At 40.3% G+C, this 11,648-nt stretch overlaps 1 protein-coding gene across 16 annotated transcripts in view; it reads right to left on the reverse strand.

The window, feature by feature from the left end:
* Positions 1–11,648, reverse strand: part of LOC127947102 (ankyrin repeat domain-containing protein 26) — a 36,651-nt gene that overhangs the window by 18,284 nt on the left and 6,719 nt on the right. For 5 of the 16 annotated variants that reach the window (XM_052544051.1, XM_052544049.1, XM_052544048.1 and 2 more), the window contains 17 exons: positions 10,720–10,922; positions 8,423–8,546; positions 8,243–8,307; positions 7,871–7,970; positions 7,563–7,652; positions 7,111–7,160; positions 6,656–6,731; positions 6,529–6,573; positions 5,962–6,261; positions 5,800–5,877; positions 5,642–5,715; positions 4,212–4,940; positions 2,607–2,830; positions 981–1,175; positions 640–670; positions 327–468; positions 28–241 (listed from right to left, as the gene is read on the reverse strand). In XM_052544051.1, the coding sequence (XP_052400011.1) occupies positions 28–241; positions 327–468; positions 640–670; positions 981–1,175; positions 2,607–2,830; positions 4,212–4,940; positions 5,642–5,715; positions 5,800–5,877; positions 5,962–6,261; positions 6,529–6,573; positions 6,656–6,731; positions 7,111–7,160; positions 7,563–7,652; positions 7,871–7,970; positions 8,243–8,307; positions 8,423–8,546; positions 10,720–10,922 (2,740 nt within the window). The remainder of the gene's footprint in view (positions 1–27; positions 242–326; positions 469–639; positions 671–980; positions 1,176–2,606; positions 2,831–4,211; positions 4,941–5,641; positions 5,716–5,799; positions 5,878–5,961; positions 6,262–6,528; positions 6,574–6,655; positions 6,732–7,110; positions 7,161–7,562; positions 7,653–7,870; positions 7,971–8,242; positions 8,308–8,422; positions 8,547–10,719; positions 10,923–11,648) is intronic. The other 11 variants (XM_052544063.1, XM_052544062.1, XM_052544060.1 and 8 more) reach the window with 5 other exon arrangements.

Here is an 11,648-nt window from a genome sequence, read left to right on the forward strand (position 1 = left end):
GTTACAGATGCACCGAGATAAGCTCACTTGAGATTGTTCATGTCCGTTTCCAGCTCCAGTTTGAGATGTTCCAGGCCCGTCTTGCTGCCTCTGATCTCATCCAGCAGGATCTTGAGCTCGTTGCGTTCCTGCTCCAGCTGAGAGGTTTTATCCGCCAGACGGCTGTGTCGGTCTCTCTCCCTCTGGATGGTGCGTTCGTACTCATGAAACATGTTCTGTAGTTTCACCACACTCACAGAGTCTGCAGGACACAAGCGAACATCTTCATTCGCTGAACATCTGAACTTAACCGTTTGCTTACAGCTGACTGGAGCTGAGCGACTCACCCAGATAGCTGGAGTCCAGCTGTTTGAAGAGCAGAGATGCATTGTGGTATCCAGATACTGGAGTCTCTAGTTCCTCAGTGGCTGTGTCAGAAGACTGGGTGAGATCTTCAAAATCATCCCCCATCTCCAGCTCTCCAGTACTCTGCATAGGAGACAATACAGTCCATACAACACGTGTGTGACACTGAGTATCCGGTGTTAAAATTATGAGTAACATTTTCCTTAATATTCTGAAAAGTCAGTGTACAGTTTGGTAACCACTGTCTTAAACGAACACTTATTTTTTAGAGGTTTTATCAGCACAAAAGCTCACCTGCTCTTTCTTACGCCTTGAAGATGGGGATCTGTCAGTACAAATAAAAAACATGGTTTTATTCTTTATCAGAAAACACCAGTCTACCGGAGAGCAAGTCTGGTGCTCTATAATGAGGATATAATGCAGTATTCTCTTAAAAAAAATTAATTTTATAACAAGGCCCATATGGAATCTACCCTCTTTTCATTTGCTTTCACTTAATGTGGGTGTAAGTATTACAGGTGTTTGCTGGGCACACAGATTCTGTGCAGGCCAAGTTATACATATAATGTTGCAACATTGCAACAATTATAAATAATATATTGCATTAAAAAAGCATGTAGATACTGCATGTATACCTCCTGTCCTCTTCCGATAGCTCACTTAAAGTACTATCATCAAAGACAGACTCGAGGTCTCCGTTATGGCGGGTCGCAGGTCGGGAGGGTTTGCCCTGCAGAGGAGGAGCTACACGGAGATTTCTGGCTTGGCTACCTACAGTTTTCTTTTCCTCCTCTTCATCTTCCTCACCATGTGGTCGTGCCCTGTCAGTACTGGAGATGCACAGATCTCATAATGAAGTTAAAATGAAAGATATTTTAAAAAAGGCAACTGCACGTCCTCCACCAGGGAACCAGCAATGATGACACCAGAAGCAGAGTCAAAGCTTCAGCAAAAACCTGATGACTATATGCATTAGCATGAAACATAAGTGACAAAAGAAAAATAACACAATGCAGTATGTCATGACTATAGAGATTGTTTTACACGCATACATATACCTTAGAAATAGAATGAAAAAAATTCATAAAATGTGTATTGATCTATCACCCGTGGCTGTTTGCTGTGCCCTCAGTATTTTGTTCATATAAAAGGAATTCCAGGGAGGAAATAAAATAAAAGTATAGCTGCAAGCAGCGATTACTGGGGTTCAAGAGCTTTAGGTATTTAAACGCATAAGGAACAAGACATGACATATTATTTAGCAAGCCTGTAACCACTTAAATCAATTATTTAAAAAAAACATTGTCTCAAATCCAGGTGATTTACCATAGAACTATGATGTATTTCTGACGTTTATGACTGTTAGAGCACCAGCTGTGGTCCGGTCTCGGAAACTTTGAGACTTTTTTCTGAGGCTTTATTAGGTTTTAATTATTGACCGAGAGAGTCCAGAGAATTGCATTGCTGTGTTTTCTTTTCCAGATTGAGCGAAAAACCTTGGACTAGTTTGCAAACGTAGGTTTTTCACATCTTCTCAATCATTTAAAAAACTATTTGATTGACAGCAGTGATTCTAGAGGCAAAGTTGTTTGGAGATCTATCAACGGAAAACCACGCAATGCACATTCGTTTATTCCCTCAAAAAATACTATTCCCGAGTTTGGCGAAGAGATCTCATTCTGTTTAGGAGTTACATGCATTTTAAGTGGCCTTGCCCCCTTCGAAGGTTTTGGCGTCCCTTTGCAACGGTGAGTCGAAATTTCAAAGTTTTTTTTGATTATTATTGATATTCACTCTCCAGAGAATCCTTGTTCTGACCAGGTGAAAAACCTAGGACTAGTTCGCAAAAGTAGGTTATGCAAAAAATACGAAAATACTATAAAATATTGCCAGCTCACGATCAAATCTTTTTTGTCTGCCATGAGCCAAGTATTTCAACGACATAAGACACTTGAACTTGCGACTGACGGTTTGGAGTTATGAGCGATTTCATTCTTTCGATCGCTGTAGCGCCCCCGTCAGGCCGATTGGGGTGAGCCTTGGTCACGTTGTAGGTGGTGTGAGTACTATCATCCCTGAAAGTTTTAAGTCTCTACGACGTACAGTTTGGTCTGCACGATCAGTTTTATGTGGAAATCGCTCATCCGTGACCATCCTAACAATATGGTTTCAGCGCTACGTGTTTGAACCCCTAGTAAAATCAAGTTCTTCAACATGATTGGATCACTAATTAATTCCTTCCAGTAATGCAACATATGTACCTTCTTGGACTTCTTGTCAGATGTCTTGGGGAAACACTACCCTCTCTTCCCAAAGACCTGCCGTCATCCATCCCTTTCTGTTGAGGTTTCAGGTTCCCAGAGTTGTTGTCAATTTTCTTCCCTTTTCCTTGGTCAAGTTCACCTCGTTCTCTGGTTCCTCTAGTATCCCATAAAGCACTGGGCAGGTGTTCTCCCTTCATACTATCCAACTGTTCCTTATTACCCTAAAACAGAAGATATTATTTGTTGAGAGAGTTAAAATCATCTTTAATGGACACATACAAGCAATAATATAAGAGCATAGGTAAATTCTAGATTTAAAACAACTTCTAGGAAATGTGTATGAATGTATTGATTTAGTCAACTGATCATGCAAAACATTCAGATACGGTCACATACGAGACGAAACAGAGCTAAACACCACACAATGTCTTCTTTTCTCGTTTAAAAAGAAGCACCAGCAACACAAAACACACTTCAAGCAAACATCAACGGAGAAGTTCTGGGTAAAAATGGTTGCTGGAAACTCCTCCGTTGAGACACATCATGAAAACACACACTATCACTAGTATGAAAGATCTTGAAGGAAGAAGAGGAGAGATCTTCAGACAGCTAAAGGAAGCAATCCTTGGCACACATGCACACAACAGATGCACATGTCAGCTGTGAACTGACACCCAAGTGAAGCATTTGACACCAGTGCATACAATTAACCAATAAATATTTAATAAAGTGACAGACTGGATTCAAGACGAGTGCTGGTCAGGTGACACAAGTTAAAACATATACAGGACAAGACAGGACAACTGAAGACCCCATGAAATCAAACTTAGAGCTCTGTAGAACATTAACTTTTTAAATGCACCTAAAAAAATAGAAGCTCATTCAAAATAATATAAAAGTATATATATGATATTAAAATAACACTGATTTCATGGGGTGTTTAAATGCATGAAGAATGTAAATGGTTTGAAACCATGAGTTGAAATGGTAGCACAAAAAATGTTGACAACACAAGATAATAGCTCTGTTTCAAAAACTAGCATGCTGCCTCGCTGACTACTGCCTGCATAGATAGCTGCCTTCTAAGGTACCATGATAATCATCTTATAACATCATAAATGACTGATTTTAAAGGTTTTATACAGGCAGAAAGCTGTTATATGAAGCACACGGGAGACTGTTCACAACTGATTTTGCTAAGCTAATGACATTTAACTCTAATAAGCATAAAAAAACATAAAACACACAAATAATGGATATAATTAGATTGATTTAAGACTTTCAATACTGTACCAAATGCAAATATTTGCAAATTTACAATAACAAGTCATCTCAGAAGGCAGCATGTGATGTCAGAAGCATGTTGTCTGTTTAGGGAGCTCACTAGGTTTGGAACAGAGCTAATGAATGGCAAAACCAGAGATGTGTAATAGACGTGTAATTTGGCGCGTCAGTGTCTGGTCAGCATTACAAGATGTCTAACAGATGTTTTTCTGGAGCTTTTCCCTCGCATTTTGAGTTTATGTGAAAGAGGAACAAGAAGACAGAGGCAAAACTGTACGTCTTCATTAAGTCTGTCTGAAACTCCTCCCGGGGTCCTACCTCAAGTCTGGACTTCCACAGGCCCATGGAGTCAGAAGAGGGCACGTCTAGAACTTTGGGTGAGACTTGTAGCTCATTCTCAACAAGCAATGAAGGTTTGTGAAGTTCTTCGGGTTCTATGTTGCTTGCAGATTCTAGTGGACACTTATCTTTGCTTCCATTGGTTCGGTTCTCTGGCTCCTGGGTCTCTTCCGGTAGGGCTTCTGGGATGATTTGAGGGTCGTGCTGGTCACTGGGAAGCTCTGCATCGCTGACCTCAACACTAACCGTGCGGTGGACACTTTCAGACTGCGAGTCCTCCAGGCCGGACTCTCTCTGCTCTGGGATGGGCAAAAGTATGGCACTTCTGGCCCGTGTGGTGAGCCGCACTATTGACTCTCCCTCTTCCTCGCTGGAGTCCTCATCATCTGCTTCCTTTTCCACCTCTTTCTTTTCCTCTTCATCACCTTGTTCATCTTCTTTCCACTCCTGCTCCGAAAGGTCACTCAGCGGTTCCTTGTGCTCCAGTTCGCTGAACCTCTCTTTTAGTTCAGCGGCCACGTTTTTGTACTGAGACTTGGTCTCCTTTTTGTCTTTCTCCACCCATATTTTCTCATAGCGTTCCTCCCAGGGAATCTCATCAGATTTCTCCTCTGGTTCGTCCTCTCTAGGAGAGCTTGGGCGCTCCTGTGGTTCAAGGTTAGACGGTCTATTAATGTCTACAGAAGACGCTTGTAATGCCTCTCTTGCCTTTCTTTGCACAATTAGACAAAAGAATAGGATTAACAATGAAAACCCAACAAGTCTGGTTAACAAGGACTTCAGACCAAACACATGCACATGACTAGTGCCAACAAGTAAACTGTATCACTGTCACAAACACCACATTTATGAAACTAGAGCACAGATTAAACAACATAAAGTGATATTAAAGACCAAATCCATTGAAGAAGTCAAACACTGGAGCTTCAATTTTAACAAAAAGACTATTTTCAACACTTTATTTAGTAAGAAGAGGTCGAGTTTTATGAAAGGCAGATGCTTTTAATTTAAATTAAATTAATAAAATTATAAAAATGAAAATCTGATTGAAGTTTTTAATAAATAAAATATTCTGTAATTTTTCACAGTAACTTTTTTTTACACAATGCATCGAATTAAATGAAATCTAATTGAAATCCTAAATGCAATATTAAAATAAAAATGGAAAACTTTTGATTTCTTTTTAAAGGCTTGCCATTTTGATTTTAATATTGCATTTAAGATTTAGTTTTAAAGAAATTTTCGTAATGAAAATCGTTTAGTTTATCTTCTTGTTTTTAATATTGGTACATAGTTCGCAGACATTTTCAATAATTAAATGCTTAATCAGATTTTATTTTTATTTTATTATTAATTTATTTAGAAGTTGGCAGAATCAACAGTGCTAGTTTAATCTATGAATTGCCCACCTGATCTGCATCTTCACTTGCGTAAGAACTGTCTTCACTCTCAACATCTTCAGCTTTGGGTTCCTGCCGATGAACTGAAGAGAGTAATTCAGACACATTACAATATAATCTAAAATACAGTGAGAAGTAAATCAAACCCTCACACTGAAGAGTTTTACCTGCATCAGGCTCAGCCACATTTGGCAGTGAATATGTCATCTTGGCTGGACTGGAAGTTTCCAAATCCAAGTCCGATTCTGTATATGAACACATTTTGTATCAGCATATACCTTTATTGAAATCACCTCAAAAGCTAAGAGAATAAATCTCCAGAGTTGCACCTTCACCCTCCAGCCTCTGACTGGAGTCCAAGCGCAGTCGTGGCAGTGCTTGCGGTTTTGAGCTGGCGTTTGGGTTGAGAGAACGTGGACTAGGTTGAGGTGTTGTGCTTGAGATTGTGGGTTTGTTTCTCTCTGGACTGGCTTCTTTATGTTCCCTTGTGTCCATGTCCTGCTCCTCGGATGTTATGGGTAGTACGGAAGCTGCTGGGCTTTCAAAGACGGGTTCCTCGTCCAGTTTATGAACTGGGAATTTCTTACTGGCCTTGCTGGTGGTGCTGGCAGAGTCCCAGTCTGAAGCATCTATGAGAGACGGTGGAAATTAAGGATCAATGTATACTTAAATGAGAATTTTTGCACTAACTGTTAGGCAAGCATCAGCAGAACTATAAATTAACTAATGGAAGTACACAGAGCATTAATGCTCGAGTATCTGATCTGGAGGGCATAAGTGATTTCATTTTGTGTGAAATAAGACGAAAGCATTAAAACATGAGACATACAAAACATTCACTGAGTGCAAAACTTGATTCAGGAAATGTTTTAGTGAAGGAAGAGCATCAAGATTACCTTCAAGATCATCAGCATCCCCCAAACCAAGCTCTTCCATCAGATCTGTAAGAACAGAGGTGTTTAAATGAGAAGCCAAACATGTAAGAATATAATTTAATTGTTGTGTTAAAAAAAATGAGATGACCTGTTTTCTTATTAGCTTCTTTTGAATCCATCAGCTTACTAAGAACAGACACCGTCTCTCTTTTGACCACTTTAGGCTGTGAAAAAAGATCCATTTAATATTAAATACAAAAGTAATATTATATATATATATATATATATATATGTGTGTGTGTGTGTGTGTGTGTGCATTTGAAAGATGCCTTTATCCAATTTGGATAAAAATGGCCATACATATTTTTAATCATTTCATGTATTCCCTAAAAATAGTGTGCCTTTCTCTACAATATGAAATGATATTTCAATTATAAATATGTTAAAGTGTTGAAATCCATCAATATTGACCAAATTTCCACCATTTTTCCTCTATTACAGCTGACTCTACCTTATTGACAATCTACTCAATGCATTTTACTAAAAAAAGCATTGCAAACCAAATCAAGTTTGATAACTTAATAATTTCAAAATGATACTTACTGGTATTTCAGCTTCCTTCTCTTCTTCATCATCCTCATCCTTTCTTAAAACTGTAAGGCAAGGAGGGACCAGGTTCAAAACTCCCCTCAAAAAACATGAAAATCAATGGACAAAGACAAGCTTTCATGTAGCGAGTGCGTAGGCATGCACATGCAGCGATGGAGGTATCCCATGATGCCTGTGAACTGGGGTTTGAGAGTGGCCAAATACTCAAACACAATAAAGGGAACAGTACTGTAAAACGGACTCATCTTGTAAACATGAGCAACAATGATGGACCTTTCCCACTAAAGCATGTATTAGTTGAGCATCATTGCGTGTCACATCACATGCCTTGAATGCACAGATGACAACAGATGCAAGAGATCGGGATCTGAGGACACGATGTTAATGTGACGGCTATAACGATGATGATTAATCCAGCAGGACAACAGCAAATCATAAATGCCTACCCATCGGCCTGCACGCTCCTGGCTGGCCTAAACTTCCCACTAAATTACTGTTCCTCCCTCCTCTTACGAAGGAGGGGACGTATAAGAAGTCTACAAAGGAATTCAATGAGATTATGAAATGCAAAGGGTACAAATACCCTAAACTTTGTATATTTTAGCATAGCAAATCTCGTAAATACATCTGTTAAGCAGAAGCAATGGAAAATGTCAATCTTTTGCATATTTTAAAGCATGAAATGGTTGCAGAAGGCTCCACAGACAAAGCCACCCTGATATTCAATTCTAAAATGTAGAAATGCCTTGAATACCTTCAGTGTTCTCCTCACAAATACTGGACATAGATCGATGTGATTTGGCAGGAGTGTGTAGATCACTGGCTTGTTTCTTCTGTGGGCTCTCAGAACCGGACTGTGAGGGGAAAAAGACAAACTATTTCAAGATGAAATGTGGTTATAGGCGAGCAAAGGATCACAACCTGGTTTTTGCTTTTTTTATGTTTGATATGTAATCATCTCAGTTCCACTGACCCATTGCAGTTCCATCACTAACCTGTTTGTGCTTTCTAACCTGTAGGTTGGGGAAACCCTGTTTTAGGGTGACTGTGATGCTGTGCTCATAAACTGCATTACTGTATGGAGATTTTGCCAGCTTTGCTTGGTTTAATATGTCATGTGACTGACCTCTGAATCCCAGGGAGAGTCGTCATTTTCATCTTCCTTTTCGAGTCCCAGTTCTGAAAGGAAATCTGGAAAAACATGCAAAGAACGTTGGACACGTAATACATTATATGCCTGTAAATAGTCACTAAGTTGCGAAAACTTGACGTGAAAATCCTAAAGCCATAAAGGATGAAAATGTACCTCTTCGCTTTTCTTTGCTAGTAGCACCATTTTGAGGATCTTTAGCCTTGTCGCACATTTCCTCCAGTTCTTCCCTCTCATCCTCATCTTCTTCCTCTTCCTCATCCTCAGTGGAATCCTCTTCCTGTTTGAAGAGGATTAGTTGCAAACGGCAAGCATTTACACTCAAACTGTTAGCATTAAAGTAGTGTACTTCATTGAGATTAGATGCATAAAAGAATAAAAGACGAAACAAGTTGGATCTTCAGTTGCATCTTCAGTGTTTGTATCCTATCTACATCTAGAAACTAACTACGAATCACTTCTATCTGTTTTCACCTGTAATGATCCGTGCTTTGAACGTCTTTCTTCCATTACAGATTTATTTACAGAGTTCTGTTCACACAGCTTCTCAAGTTGTTCCTCTTCATCATCTTCATCAGAATCAGAAGTGAGATCAACTTCGTCTATGACGGTGTAGGGGACTTCTTCTTCTTTTTCAATCAAGCCTGTTGAGCGTTCATCTGCCAACTCTACGGAAAGGCCATCCTCAACTTGAGAGTCAGGGCTCGAACGTTGAGGAGATTCTGGATTTGTAGATTTGTTCATGTCCTGTGAGTCTTGATCCAGATGGTTAATCAATGAAGGCGATGGACTACAACGTTGGGGACTTGAGGAAATTGGGTTTTGTGGACTTGTTGCAGTTGAATGTTGATGTCTGAGTCCAGCAGATTGGCTTGGATTTGGTGCATCTTTGGGACTAGGACTTGTTGGAACGGGGCTCATTGCATTTAATGGTTTGGGGCTATTTGAGAGAGATCTCATCAACAATGGTTTTTCAAACTGTGCTGGACTTGAAGGGACAGAACATTTTGGGCTACTATTGGAGAGATTTGAAGCCTGTGGTTGATCTGCATCATCAAAACATGCATCATATTCTTCCGACAGAGATTCATTGTCAGAGACATCAGAGATCTGGTCTATTTCAGAAATTTGCTTAACTTGGCTGTCGTGCTCTTGACTTATACTTTGGTCTTCATCACTTTGACCAACAATCATGGACACTGGTATAGCTCCATCAGGTTCTTCAGGTAAAGGACTCTCAATTGACTCTAAAGATGCCCTTTTTGAAGTTTTGCCATCCTGAACCAAAGCCACTTGATGTTGGGGTTTTTCTGCATTTGGCTTCTCCATGTTTGATTCCTTATCTCCTTCAGGCGTCCCACAACTTTTGTCTGACTCCCAAGATACTTCAGGGCTCTCTGGTTCCTTCTGTCCCAGCAATGTCAGAAATAGGTTCATTGGCTTCTTTGTTTGCACTTCTTCTTCCTCGTCAACATCATCCCAGTCATCCTCATCATCTGCAGTAGTTACAGCCTTTGATTTAGATGATGCTGAAGGAACATCCAGATTGCTGGTGTCAAGATCAGTTATTATTTCATTTTGTCTCTGAGGAACATCATCAGTTTCTTCTTGAAGTTGTGGATCAGATTCAAAGGCTGTCCCTTGAGAGGTCTCCACTTCTAAAATGTTCTTTTCAGTTTTCAACAGCTCCTCATTTTCATCGTCATCATCATCCTCCCAATCTTCATCATCACTTTGGTTTTCCTTCTTGCTCTCAACTGGATTTCTGTTTGATGTTCGGTCCACACTTGGTAAAGAAGCTTCACATCGTGCTGAAGGACTTAGACTGTCATTGTCCTCTTCATCAGAGAATCTCGCCTCGACTCTGACAGCTGACACAAGACAGCCTTCCTCTAAATCCAGAATCCCTTGAATTGGACCTCCACAAAGCATCTTTTCAGGAACCGTTTCTTTCAGGTCCATTTTTTCGGAAGCCTCTTGTTCTTGATCTGTCCTGACTTTCAGAGGACTGTCTCCTGATACACTTTCCTCCATCATGTCCCGTCCAAGATGGTTGACATTTTCATTCACCATTTCTGATTTTTCTATTGTACCAGAAAGGCTTGTTGTCTCACAAGCCACAGCAGTTTCTTCTTCTTCATCTCCCTCTTCGTCTTCTTCCTCGCTATCTTCATTTTCATCGTTGTCATCATCATCATCATCATCATCATCCTCATCTTCTCCCTCCTCTTCCTCTTCTTCTTCTTCTACATCATCGTCATCCTCACCTTCATCATCTTCACTTTCTTCAGATTCGTCCTCTGGACTTTCATTCCCTTCCAGATCTAGTTTACTGCCAGAAGGCAGCTCTTTAAACTCACTCTGCCCACCTGACACCGCAGGGTGGATTGGGTTGAATGAAAACAATAAAGAAGAGTAGAGTTAGACAATGTACCACACACACTGAGGGTTACCTTAAGGGTGCTGCTGAAGGGGGTGGAGCTCATCTGGGGTGGGTGGGGTAAAGAGGCAGGTGGGGTTGCTACAGGGGGGTGGAGGGCGGTGCTGCTGGATGGGAGTGGTCTAGACAGTGGATGGTGGATTTCACCCTTATTCCCACTGTCTGGTTCGGACTCTGATCCGCTCCAGGATTTGTCTGCATCCCGATCCACTATGACTACAGACAGAGACAGCTTATCACAATGCTCAATGGACTCTTTCAGATTTTGATTAAATTGTTGATTTGAAATGTTACTGCAACAAGCTTAGCCAAACGTTTCAGGCTTTCCCCATTCAAGTGGATAATAGCAGTGTTTGTCTGCCTATTACATATATATATATATATATATATATATTAGGGCTGTCACTTTTCTTTCGAAAATCCATTGCGCAATCGATCGGACCAACCAAAAAAAGTTTCGAAAATGAAAATAGGGAATCGATTTTAACCAAATATGTACACTATTCATTTCAAAAGAATTAAACAATTAAAAAATATAGATGTAACAAAACTCAAAAACAATCAGAAAAATAAAATAAAGAAATCCGAGAGTGCAGTATGTCTCAGAAGAAAAGACAGAAAATACCAGCAATTTTACGAGCCTATAAGACCCAGTGACGCCGAAAGCGACCTCTTATGCTGCATTCACAACAAAAACGTGAATCATCTGGCATGAATGATTTCAATGTTAAGTCAATGTAAAGGCGCGTTTACGCGCGTCTAGAGGTCTCGCGACGCGGTAGACGTGAATTCGCCTCATTCGTGCATCTAGTTACAGGAGATTCTGAGTTATGAAAAGGACCATTGCAAGCTGAGAGCGACCGGCTTTTGTGGTGGAAAATTGGCAGTAATACCCTCACCTTACGCAGCTATACCTGAGTGTCCCTGGGTCATCAGTGCGGT

Source organism: Carassius gibelio, chromosome A25 (genome assembly GCF_023724105.1).
Source record: "Carassius gibelio isolate Cgi1373 ecotype wild population from Czech Republic chromosome A25, carGib1.2-hapl.c, whole genome shotgun sequence".
NCBI lineage: Eukaryota > Metazoa > Chordata > Actinopteri > Cypriniformes > Cyprinidae > Carassius > Carassius gibelio.